Source organism: Saimiri boliviensis, chromosome 2 (assembly GCF_048565385.1).
Source record: "Saimiri boliviensis isolate mSaiBol1 chromosome 2, mSaiBol1.pri, whole genome shotgun sequence".
Taxonomy (NCBI): domain Eukaryota; kingdom Metazoa; phylum Chordata; class Mammalia; order Primates; family Cebidae; genus Saimiri; species Saimiri boliviensis.
The window spans coordinates 180,319,014-180,331,417 of NC_133450.1; the positions used below are offsets into that span (position 1 = coordinate 180,319,014).

Consider the following 12,404-nt stretch of genomic DNA (forward strand, 5'->3'; position numbering starts at 1 on the left):
TATTTATCTTTATTGCTGTGACATGTTCAGAACAGAGTACTGGCAGTTGTTCGTAAGGCTTCTGGGAAACAAAAAATCCTTCCAGCTCCAAAAGTAGCCCATGACAGTCAATGAAAAGTACAGAAGACATGAACCTAAGAAATTTCCACCATTCTGAGGTGCTTAATACTATGCCCGCGTGAGTTTCTGAAACCTGCCTTATTCCTCCCATGCAGTGGACTGGGGGACTGGCGCTACCACACAACCTACCTCCTTCCTGTTAAGAAGGGGCAGGGAAGAGAGAAGCATGAGGGAACTGGACAAGTCAAAGCAACACCAGGATCCTGACAAATTGGTTTGCATGCTGAATATTTCAAGATGTCCATACTGCACCAATCAATTTATATACTTTTTTTCTGGTATAAACTTAATTACTTCCATATAACCCTTTCTCAACTTTCCATATGTTACGTGGGGACACATCCTACCCCAATCTAGAGGTGATTTCAGTAGTGTGTTTCAAATACGTTTTTTTGTACTCCAGCCATCTCAGGGCTTTAAAATAATACTTTCCAATAGCACGAGTATTTATTCAATCATTCCATAAATATTTCCTGAGTGTCTACAAGGTTCCAGGGCATTATGCTAGGCACTGGAGCTACAACAGTGGAAATAGGAGACTGTGGGTCCCTAGTGAGCCCATGGCATAAAACACTGAATTCTAAATTCAGTCTGAAAGTGCATGGGAAATCTAATGACGAGCTTCATAAAGAAATATAAGAGGCAGAAAAGACTGACTAGTCCTTCCTTTTGAAGAGTTTTATAGCCTGTAGCACAAAGCAAATAAAATAATTTGCGTGTCAGGTGTCCCAGTGTATCCAGCAGCTATGCAAGGGTTAAAGTTAACAGCACAGCCTGAAATTAACAACCTATGATTAGAAGAGGGAGACGAATTTCAGGATCTCTTTTTTCCTATAATTTGAACCCCCAGTTTGTTTGATCCCCAAACAAATCTATGAATTCTAACACTGGGATTTCTTAATCCTGAGATATTAATACCAGCAACTGCATCAGAGTCCATGTAACTTTAGTTAATTAACCCAAAAATAATAATCTTATCAAGATAACTGAGTGAGCCTGACATCTAGTTCTAAGAAGCTGACACAATCACATCTAACATTTCACAAAGCCAGTGTTCCCCGGCTTGTGGTATATGCACTACTGGGAGTCCACAAAATAAATATAAGTGGTCCATAAATTATCTTTTTTCCTTTCAGTGAGGTTCTTATATATGAAGAAAGAAACTACAGGTACATGAGTGATGGAATTAATGCCTGGGTGCCACCCAGCATTCAAAGGCAGTCTGCAAATTTTCCTAGTGCGGGTTGCGCGAGTGACAAAAAACTGAGATCTGGTCATGAACTTACCCACACATGTTGGAAATATCTCCTCGTTGTTGATCTGAACCTCAATCCAATCCATCAGCAGGTTCATGTACTGGGGAGCTGGCAGCGCTGTTGGCTTCTTGTATTTGAGGTCATCCTGCCACCGATATTCATATTTGGGGCCTCCTGACATCACAGGGCAGGTCCGCTCGGTGCAGAACTCACAGATGGTGCCATAGATGAGGTTGATCCGATTGAAGAAGTCCACCACGTGTACCGCCACCCAGTCATTCTGGTCCTCCCCACTGGGCAGCTGCACAGCTGCCTTCAGGTCCACACCCGAGTTGAGGGATGCCTGAGCCCGTTTATGCAGCTCAAACCTCTGTGTGCCAGGTTCAAATTTCCTCTTGGGCCGGAAGGTCTTGTCCTTGTTGAATACTTGCTTCAGGGCTATGGACATGGTCTTCTCTTTCGCTTCCTTTCTTTTGCAAGAAGCAAAAAGGCACCTGGAACTTTTCAGGGAGGGATCGCAGCCCAACAGGGTTTTCCACTGCCAGCACTCAGGCCCCAGTCTTACAGCCTGTAGCTTTTCAGCTCTTTTAAACCGCCCCTTCCATCTTCCTCTTGAACGATTTCCAAGGAAACCTCATGTTCTTTCCTAAAGTTAGAAGACAAAAGGGAACACATGAGTGCCCAGTTTGACTTTAAAAAATGACGGTCTTCAACCTGATTTCCACCTTGTGTTCTTGGCTGTGCCCACTCTCTAGCCAGGTATGTGGACATAAGGGTTAAGCCACTGCCCTGTGACTCTGTATTGTTGATGTAAACCATGCAAATAATTAAAGAAAAAAAGGCATCACACTCGTTTTGTTCATGGCCATTGTCAAATCTCTACTGGCTCTTCTCTGTGTGATCATAGGCTTTGTGGACCTTTCCAAAGTGTTAAGGATGAACATGTTGATCAGTGGCCTGATCCTATCCTATATGTGCCACTTTTTAGAGCCCTGCCCCCCAAAAGCCCCTATTAAGTAGGCATGAGGACACTTCTCCCATCCTCCTAGATACAGATGATGGAAGAAGGGGTGGCTATCACGCCAAGCTGGCTAATAAGAATGCCTCTCCTGGGAATTTGGCATCTGGACTCGGACTTGGTTGGGCATTACTTGTGAGAGGTGATGAAAACTGGGTCTGGTTGAATCTTGTTTGGACTGTGTGTAGCGCAGTTGAGAAAGCTGGTCTGCAGAGCCACGGAGGAGGAGGAGACACAGGAGGAAGTGGCGAAAGTGGCTGCCCATACACAGAAACAGAGACAAGAGCCCAAGTGGCCACAAGGAGAAAAACACGAGAGACGAAGAAAGACAGTGAGAAGAACTAATCCTTACAATCTTCTAGAAACTGGTTCCAATTCCTTTTGAAGCCTAGCCATGCCTCATGTCTTTTGGGATCCATTCACTTTTCCTGAATTAGTCAAAGCTCTTATTTTATTTCAGTTAATTTGAGTTGGTTCTGTTTCTTGCCAAACATTCCTAACTATGACAGTATCTGTCACCCTTCCAATGTGCCATCCTTTATACCCTTCATCTTATACCTTAGACAGCACTTTGAGGCAGAACTGTCCAATAGAAGTTTCTGTTTCTGTGATAATGCAAATGCGCTATATCTATGGTGTCCAATATGGTACTCACTAGCCACATGTGGCTACTGAGCACTTGAAATGTGGCTAGTGGGACTGAGGAACAGAATTTTACATTTTATTTAATTTTAATGAATTTAAGCTTAAATAGTCACAGCTACCATACTGGACAACACAGCTCGGAAGACTTCAATGCTCTCTTCTCTACTAACTTGTTGACCCTCACAAAAATCCGGTGAGGTTTATAGATTTAAAATAGGTCTAATAGATTTATAATGGGTATCATTCTTCCTGGGTCTGCAACAGATAAAATGACTTGCCTGATAAGATCCCATAGCTAGCTGGGGGGCACACTTAGACTGAAATCCAGTTTGTTGACTCCCAGCAAATGCTTTCTCTACATGGCCATATATTCCAAAAAGTAATAGCCTGCGACTTGTCTTTCCTACTGGTTCATGAAGCTCATTTTACACAGAGCTTCTACTCACATATTCCCCAAAGACTGCTGTATAGACTGGTTGGAGGTGAAGACTATGTTCTGTGGCCTTAAAACAGAGAGGAGATAACTGATTCACCCACAGGTCAAGCCCTAACAAAATGAGCCAACAGCTGTGGCCAGATTCAGAAGAGCCCATGGTGGAATCTGTTAAAATGAACTTGGAGCACGATGCCACTAACTGCTTTTTCCCTGCCTAAGGGGTTCTGCCATTCCACACTCAAACAGGGCTTGATACGTCCAACCTTAAGTTATTGAGGCAAAAAAATAAACCTAAGACATCCTGATTCTCCCTTACGAACTCTGCTTATGGCTCAAAATTGCTAATTGGGCAGCTGAATGCCCCCCCCATCCCCAGTCCCAAGGCCTCTGGCTCTCTGCCTGCTCACTTCCTCCCTCTTAACCCCACCCTCTTCCTAATATGCTTTCACTGAAATGCCATATCCGCAAGGTGGTATTTTTTTCCTATTCACAGGACATTGACCACTGACCACACCCCCCACCCCCTACCAAAGAGATCCATGTGGAAAAGCAGATCACATGAAACTCTCTGCCTGAGACTGCCTGTGAAATCACACTCCTGGGTACCTTGGAATATTACCTGTAAGGATATCAACACACAAATTCTGCAAAGTCTAGGGGAAAAAATGGAGTGATCTATTTTCCTCAAGAATACCTTCCTAAAGGCTTAGCTTGCCTGAAAACAGGCTTAAGACACCTGAGGGTCTTAGAAGGGAATTTCCAAAATAAAAGTATGAAAGAGAGGTTGGAAACACAGAGAAAGGATGGTGAGGACTTGTTTTTTAAAAAATAGATGATAGTCTCAAATGGTCCACTGCTGAGAGTAAAACAGTAACCACCCAACAGTTGCCCCCTCACGTCTTGAACAAATGAGACTTGCTCTTCTGTTATTCTGCGAATGACGGTAACATCAATGCCCTCAGAGCAACTTTCTTTCTTGACCATACATTCCCTTGGTGCCACTAATTCTTCTGTTTTCCTTCAGCCAGCAGTGTCTGCTTGCATGGACACTATTGTGGAAACCTTCCTCCATACCTGTGCCAGGTTCTTGTGAATGCCATCAACAAGCCCCTCTGACACCTCTGATGGAAACATGAGAATAACACTGAATAATCACAGCAAATCCTCCTCATCACAAAGCCTTGCAGGGACTGGCACTTGCAAATGTTTAAATAAATATCAAAACACTGTTGAAAATTTGAGAATTTTGCTTCCAGAGATACTCATATAACAAATTTGAAGATACGTGTTTTTTGTTTTTTGTTTTGACAGGAAGATCACTTGAACCTGGGAGGTCAAAGCTGTAGTCTAGGTTGGGGTGCAGCGGTGAGATCACGGCTCACTGCAGCCTTGGCCTCCCAGGTTCAAGCCATCTTTCTGTCTCAGCCTCCTGAGTAGCTGGGACCGTAGGCACAAGCCACAATGCCTGGCTTTTATCTTGTATTTTGTAGAGAAAGGGTCTCACTTTCTTGCCTAGGCTGGTCTTGAACTCCCAACCTCAAGCAATCCTCCCACTTTGGCCTGGTATCAGTCTCTTGAACTGGAAGGACACTGATCCAAAACTTCAAATAGCTTTAAAGTCACTCTTTCCCCCTGCCCTCCAACTTAACAGGCTTAACTGAGAGAGAAGGCATCTTTGGAGAATTCTTTCTCATCCAAGCCCCTTATGCTCTCATCCAAGCATACTTACCACCATTTATGAAATCCTAACACGCACTAGATCCTTTAATATTTCTAATCCTTACCACGCCTTATATGGTGGACGTTCTTATGACCATTTTATATATTTTAAAAATTGAGGTTCAACTACCTAAAATAATTCGCCAGAAATCACAAAATTGGTAGATGATAAGGCTAAATGTTAAACCCTTATCCCTTCGGCATTGAAACATAAGATGATTTTTTTCTCACTAAAGCAGTTTTAAAGTCTCATGAATATTTTTATGTTTTCAAAGCTCTGGCACATGTATATTTCAAAGCTCCGCACAACAAGACTAGAAAGAAAACTAGAACAGGTGGTATTATCTCCATTTCACAGACAAGAAAACAGAAACTCAGATCTCCGAGTGCTTGATCCAAATTTGTTAATCATTCTGACATGGTCAGACATGAGGATGTCTCTTTGGGTGAAACTTGCTAATCTAAAATAAAGTTCTATGAAGAAGAAATAGGTTGTTCAGGTAGGCCCTTCATGTTTAAAGACAATGGCAATCCAGGATGGACAGTAACAGATATATCATGCTGCTGAATGACTGAACAAAGAGGCGCCCACCTGTGTCTTTTCCTGAGTGTCAGAGCCATATGGGCACAGGTACCTGAGAGTTTTGAAATTAAAAATGGAACTGTAAATGTACCTGGACTAACTTTCCCAGCCCAGAGCCCCCTTGGGACCCCTGCCCATAATTTATGCTGTGGGCTAATCAAATGGTTAGAGCAGTGCTTATCCAATGTGAACTCGGGGATCTTGTTAAAATGTAGTTTCTGATTCAACTGGTCTAACAATCTCCCAGGTGATGCTGAATCTACTGATTCATGGCTAACACTCAAAGTATCAAGGCCTGATCTAACTATGGGAGCTTGTTAGAAATGCAGACTCTCAGGCTTCACCCCAAACCTGGTAGATCTAAGTATGCATTTTAACAAAGTCTCAAAAGAATATGATCTGAGAAGTGCTGGACTGGAGGGCTGCCTGGCTGGCTGAGTAAAGAAATGAATAAACAAACTTCCATTTATTGTTTTGTCCACAGATTGTTTCATAAACAGTCTTGAGTTGAGTGTGGATGTGTTTGAGAAAAAAATAAGGAGAAATACGATTTTGAATACAATTGCCTTGACAGATGGTGACAATGACCAGGTCTTTTGCTCTTGACTGACTTGTATAGCCCAGCACCCAGCACCTAGGAGGTCCCCAGTGAATACCTTTTCATAAATGCTGGGTGGAGGGCAGCTGCTGCTATTGCAGCCTCATGTAGAAAGGCTTCTTTGGCTGAATAAACTGTAGCACTAGCAACAAGAGAGGGGTTATTCTCTGTCCTTGTTCAGTCTCCAGAAAGAAATGAACAAATGATAAATTTTGTCTTCTAGGTAGAAACTAAAAGCAAATTCTATGTTATGAATTGCACACAAGACAATGCTGGTTCTTAACAAATATTTGAAGCCAATGGCTCATTTGATCAATATGCATTTACTAAAAGATTTTCATGTGTCAGACACAGGGCTAGGTACTAGGGGCACAGAGTTCATAAAAATGTGGTCCCTGCCTATGAAGAATTCACAATTTGGTATATAGTTCTGAGGTTAGTTATTGACTTTGGCTTTTAATGCTACAGAGTTCCAACATGCATACTAATGTGATTCCTTCAGAGTATTACTCAGTTCAGGGATGAAAAAGGACAATAAAGGGTGAGGTCTTTGGAAAGAGAAAAACGGAAATTCAAATAAATAGCACAAAACTGACAGAAGTTCCATGTGCTCTCCATATTTTCTGCCTAATAGATCAATTATAGCAATAAAACATGTGCACTATAAAAATATGCAGAGAGAATTCGGCCGGGCAGCAAGGGAATGTTGACAAGGTAGCTAAGCAACGCTGGCGAGGAAGTCCTTATTTTTCTTCTCCTATTGATGTCTTTTGCCTCATTAGTTGAGAAATCAGAGTCCTTGCCAGGGATAAGGAAGAAATAAGACAGCTCTCCCATTCACTCCTGAGAGATCCATCTACTGTAGCCTGGCCCACCTCTAAGAGATCTTGGTAGTACTACAGGGCAAGGGGGTTAGGAAAGGAGAGGGACTGAAGCAGATACCAGCAGCAGGAAAAGCAGTTCAATATCTTATCTGTGGGGTGGAGGACTCCTCCTGGCAGGATCAGCTGGCAGGACGATTCATTTCCTATAGGAAGGCCATAAGAGAAATGTCCCAAAAATACACTACAGGAAGGAGGTATAGTGTCATCTTCATTGCTAGGCGCAGAGCTAACTTAACTGAATGTTTGCTGAATGAATGAATAAATGACAGCGAATGATGAACATTTTATACCACGGTGAAACCACAAAAGGGGAACCAAAGTGGACCTCCTGTCTTCAATTATTTGGGGACTCCGTATCAACCTGTAAGCCACTGCCAACTCATTGAGGCTGCTGGGATACCCTGAAGTTACATGTCTGCCTCCTGAAAGGACAAGACATCAGCTCAACTTTTCTTCCAAATGAGCTGCTCCACTCCTGTGTTATCTGAAATTCCACCTCTTCAGAATCAAAGAATGACTAGTCTGATTTCTCATTTTCCCACTATATTGTTCTCTTTAAGGCAGGAATAGTCCTTGGAATTGTCCTGCCACTTCCCAAATATTGAATTAAAGTAGACTGGGTTTTTATTTTAGAGGGGTGTATGTATATGTGTATACATAAAATGAGCATCGTCTGACCTTTCCAGGCTCCAATAAAGGATGTGCCTAAGATGCAATTCCATCAACTCTTATGCACTCTTTACTCCTGCCTACTTACTAGGTGCCAGCTTTGCCCACAAGACAACCCCAGAATGGAAGAGACTGCTGCCTAAGAAGCAGCTTTGCTATTTTTTTTCCCAACGAATTCAACTCCTCCACTTTGAGCTGCTGTATTACTGCATTTTGTTATATTAGTCGGGAGAAACATTGCTACTCATCTTCATCTTCAAAGTTATACATGGTTTCAGAGCTTCAGAATGCTCGTGTTATTTTTGAACACAGATGAAGTCAGTACCAATAGGTGTAGCCCTACAGAAGTCTGTCACGGGACTATTACTCCTCGTTATCTTCTATCTCTTCAATGATTGTCTGAATTGCATTCTTGTTGTTTCATAGACTTATTTTTTTAGTCATCAGTGCAGACATTCTGGCATTAAAAGTAAATATTCCAAAAATGAACACATTACATGCAACCTTATATGCTGCAGCAGCAGCAACAGCTATAACAGATCAATGCACATATGTTTTCAGCAAAGACCTGTAATGATTCACCATTTCAGATTCTGAAACACTGTCATTCAGAAGAGGACATTTATTGGTAAGAAAGAATTGAAAAGAGTAAAAGAAAAGAGGGGGATTTGTTTGGTATGGTTGGAAACAATACCTACTCACAGTCCGTGGAGGAAAAGACAGAGTTCTAAAAAACGTTTTCTGAAATAAAGAGAACAACATTCCTTCTGGACACCAGCACCAACTAGCTTGGATTCCCAACAGTGACAAAGATGGAGACTCTTTGGTCTAACCTTGGGCAGGGCTGATCCAATCTTACCACAGTTTTAAAAACAAATAGTAAAGTAAAATTATTATAGGATAAAAGTTCAGTTGATCCATTTAATCTTATAAAGATTATAAATCCTAATGATTACACTGATTTTTTTTTAACAGAAAAAGAAGCTTCTCCAAGTCAGTGAACACTTGCTATATTATTTCCAGATATTTAGACTAGCTAGAAAATACTCATTTTCTGTGGCTTAAAGGAAGACATATGATTTGAAAAAAACAGTATCTAAGTCAGGTGAGGGTAGAAGAATGGGGGATGTGGTGGGAACTACAGATAAAGCTTAAATTATAGCTGAAATAAAGAACTATGGCAGGTCAAACATGTATTTTTACTCTGTAAAGCATGGGTGTATATCAGCTGAGATGATGTCACTCTGAACCTTCAACCTTCTGGATACTGGGATAAAGGTCATTGTCAATTACCCTTTCTTTTCCTTCAACACAAGGTATATCAATCCTTCCTTGGGAAAGTCTTACTTTAAAGGAAAAAGGTTCGAATTCAAAGAAGCTGGATCTTGTAACTGTCAACAGACCTGGTTCCTCATAGATAGTCTAAGTGCATTTCAGTCTCAAAGTCTGAAAAATGTTTAACCCTAACACCATGAGAACTTATGTATGACATCTGGAGCCACTGCAAAAGATCTCTGCAGGAAGGTGGAGAATACAAAATGGGCACAGTTTCAATTTTTGAAAGATTATAAGTTTAAGCTTGACAGGGGATAGATAAAATTAATGCCAACAGCAGGCAAGATTTAGAGGCACAAAAGACCAGTGGCTAACAGCAGACAGCTTTTGCAGGGTTACTGTAAGAATTCAAACAGTATCTGTAAAACATTTAGCATTGTAGGCACTGAATACAGTGGTTGTTGCTATCATCATGTTCATCATTTGAATCATATTATGATGCAAGTTTTACTAGAGAGTCAAGATTCCTGAGAGACCAGTCACCTAGAATCTATCTTAGGATACCTAAAATTCTAATTATATAATAGTAACAATGGCATTTATTAAGGACTTCTTATTTACCTTAGTTTTCACGATCCTATGAATAGCTATTATTATTATCCCTATTTTACACTTAAGGAAAGTGAGACACAATGAAATTGAAGCTATATCCCAGGTCACAGTACCAGTAAGCAGCCAAGCTGACTCCAAAGCTCTCACCACGTACTTAAAATTGCCTCTTTAGACAGTTGGGTAGTTAAAGAAAAAAAAAAAAAAGATCAGAGGAAGTTCTGGGGTGCATCTAAGGGGGCCAGAGAAGGAAACGGAAGAAACAGAGACCTAGCCCTGTGTACACTGTCACGTGCCACTCCAGAAGAGATCTATTTCTAGAAACTTTGTGGTCTAGATTCACAATTCCTGGATTCAAATCCTGACAGTGACTTTAGCTGGCTCTGTCTTTGAACAGATACTTTTTATGAACCTTAGGTTTATCTTCTTTAAATATGATGGTGTCTAGGCACAATGACTTATGTCTGTAATTCCAACACTTTGAGAAGCTGAGCCAGGCTGATTGCTTGAGCCTAGGAGTTCGAGACCAGCCTGAGCAAAATGGCAAAACCTCATCTCTACAAAATAAACAAAAATTAGCCCAGTGGTATACGCCTGTAGTCCCAGCCACTCAGGAGGCTGAGGTGGGAGGATCACCTGAGTCTGGGGAAGTCAAGACTGCAGTGAGCCATGATTGCACCACTATATTCCAGCCTGGGCAACAGAGTGAGACCCTGTCTCAAAAAAAATAAATAAATAAAAAGAAAGAAAAAATAATAAAGATAATGGTGGTTACCTTTATTGTAAGGTTATTGTGAAAATTAAAAAAAAAAAGAATGTCACAAATGGAAAACAATTATATGGTAATTGACATAGTGACTGATAACAAAATAAACTATAACTTTTGTCTTAACATCAAGAAATGATGTGAGAAACAGAAAATGATTCAGTTCAATGCAAATGTGTAAGTGTGAATAAGAAATAGGCAGGAGGTGGTAGGGGTGAGGGGCACAGTGGCAATGGAAGCCCCGCACAGGAGGAAAGAAAGAAATGAAATGCTTCCTCCTTTCTTAATTTGGGTAGACTTGTAACTCTCAGGCAAAAAGAAATAATAATTAACCTCAGTGATTTAATAATGAGTTAACAATATTCCCCAACATTTATAACACACTTAACCCTAATATTTTGAGGGAGTTCCAGTATTTTTGCACATAATAAATCTAATGCAATATGGCTCATTTCATGAATTTGGGCAAATTATATCCACTTTTCAGAATAGCATATAAATGCTCTACATTTAACACACTACTTTAGCTGGTTATAACCCAGTTACAACCTCTGTATTCTGATATCAGAAATGTCTTTCTAAACTGTTTAAAAAGTTATTTCTTATATTAGTTCGTTTTCATGCTGCTCATAAAGACATACCCAAAACTGGGAACAAAAAGAGGTTTAATGGGACTTACAGTTCCACATGGCTGGGGAGGCCTCAGAAACATGGTGGGAGGTGAAAGGCCCTTCTTACATGGCGGCGGCAAGAGACAAATGAGGAAGAAGCAAAAAAAAAGAAATACCTGATAAACCCATCCCATCTCGTGAGACTTATCAGGAGACTAGCATGGGGAAGTCCGGCCCCTGTGACTCAGTTACCTCCTGCTGGGTCCCTCCCATAACATATAGGAATTCTAGGAGATATAATTCAAGTTGAGATTTGGGTGAGGACACAGCCAAACCATATCATTCCACCCAGCCCCTCCAAATCTCGTCCTCACATTTCAAAACCAATCATGCCTTCCCAACAGTCCCCCAAAGTCTTAACTCATTTCAGCATTAACCCAAAAGTCCACAGTCTAAAGTCTCATCTGAGACAACGCAAGTCCCTTCCGCCTATAAGCCTGCAAAGTCAACAGCAAGCTAGTTATTTCCTAGACACAATGTGGGTACAGGTATTGGGTAAATACAGCTGTTCCAAATGGGAGAAATTGGCCAAAACAAAGGGGTTTACAGGGCCAGTCCAAGTCTGAAATCCAGGCGGTCAAATTTGAAAGCTCCAAAATGATGTCCTTTGACTCCACATCTGACATCCAGGTCACACTGACACAAGAGGTGGGTTCCCATTATCTTTGGCAGCTCCGCCTCTCTGGCTTTGCAGGGCACAGCTTCCCTCCTCGCTGCTTTCATGGGATGGCACTGAGTGTCTGTGGCTTGTCCGAGAACACAGTGCAAGCTGTCCATGGATCTGCCATTCTGGGGTCTGGAAGATGGCAGTCCTCTTCTCACAGCTCCACTACGCAGTGCTCCAGAAGGGACTCTATGTGGGGGCTCCAATCCCACAATTCCCTTCTGCACTGCCCTAGCAGGGGTTCTCCATGAAAGCACCACCCCTGCAGCAAACTTTTGCCTGGGCATCCAGGTGTTTCCATACATCTTCTGAAATCTAGGCAGAGGTTCCCAAACCTCAATTCTTGACTTCTGTGAACCAACAGGCTCAACATCACAGGGAAGCTGCCAAGGCTTGGGGCTTCCACCCTTTGAAGCCATAGCTTGAGCTGTAAGTTGGCCCCTTTCGGCCACGGCTGGAATGGCTAGGACATAGGGCAAGTCCCTAGGCTG

General features: G+C 41.7%; 1 protein-coding gene across 4 annotated transcripts in view; it reads right to left on the bottom strand.

Annotated features, from left to right (window-relative positions):
* The window catches only part of MOB3B (MOB kinase activator 3B), a 233,722-nt gene that overhangs the window by 152,048 nt on the left and 69,270 nt on the right, over positions 1-12,404 (bottom strand). For all 4 annotated transcript variants that reach the window (XR_012516608.1, XR_012516609.1, XM_074394953.1 and 1 more), the window contains exon 2: positions 1,407-2,022. Coding sequence is in view for 2 of the 4 variants with exons in the window: in XM_074394953.1 (XP_074251054.1) it covers positions 1,407-1,824 (418 nt within the window). In the remaining 2 variants the exon portion in view is untranslated. The remainder of the gene's footprint in view (positions 1-1,406; positions 2,023-12,404) is intronic.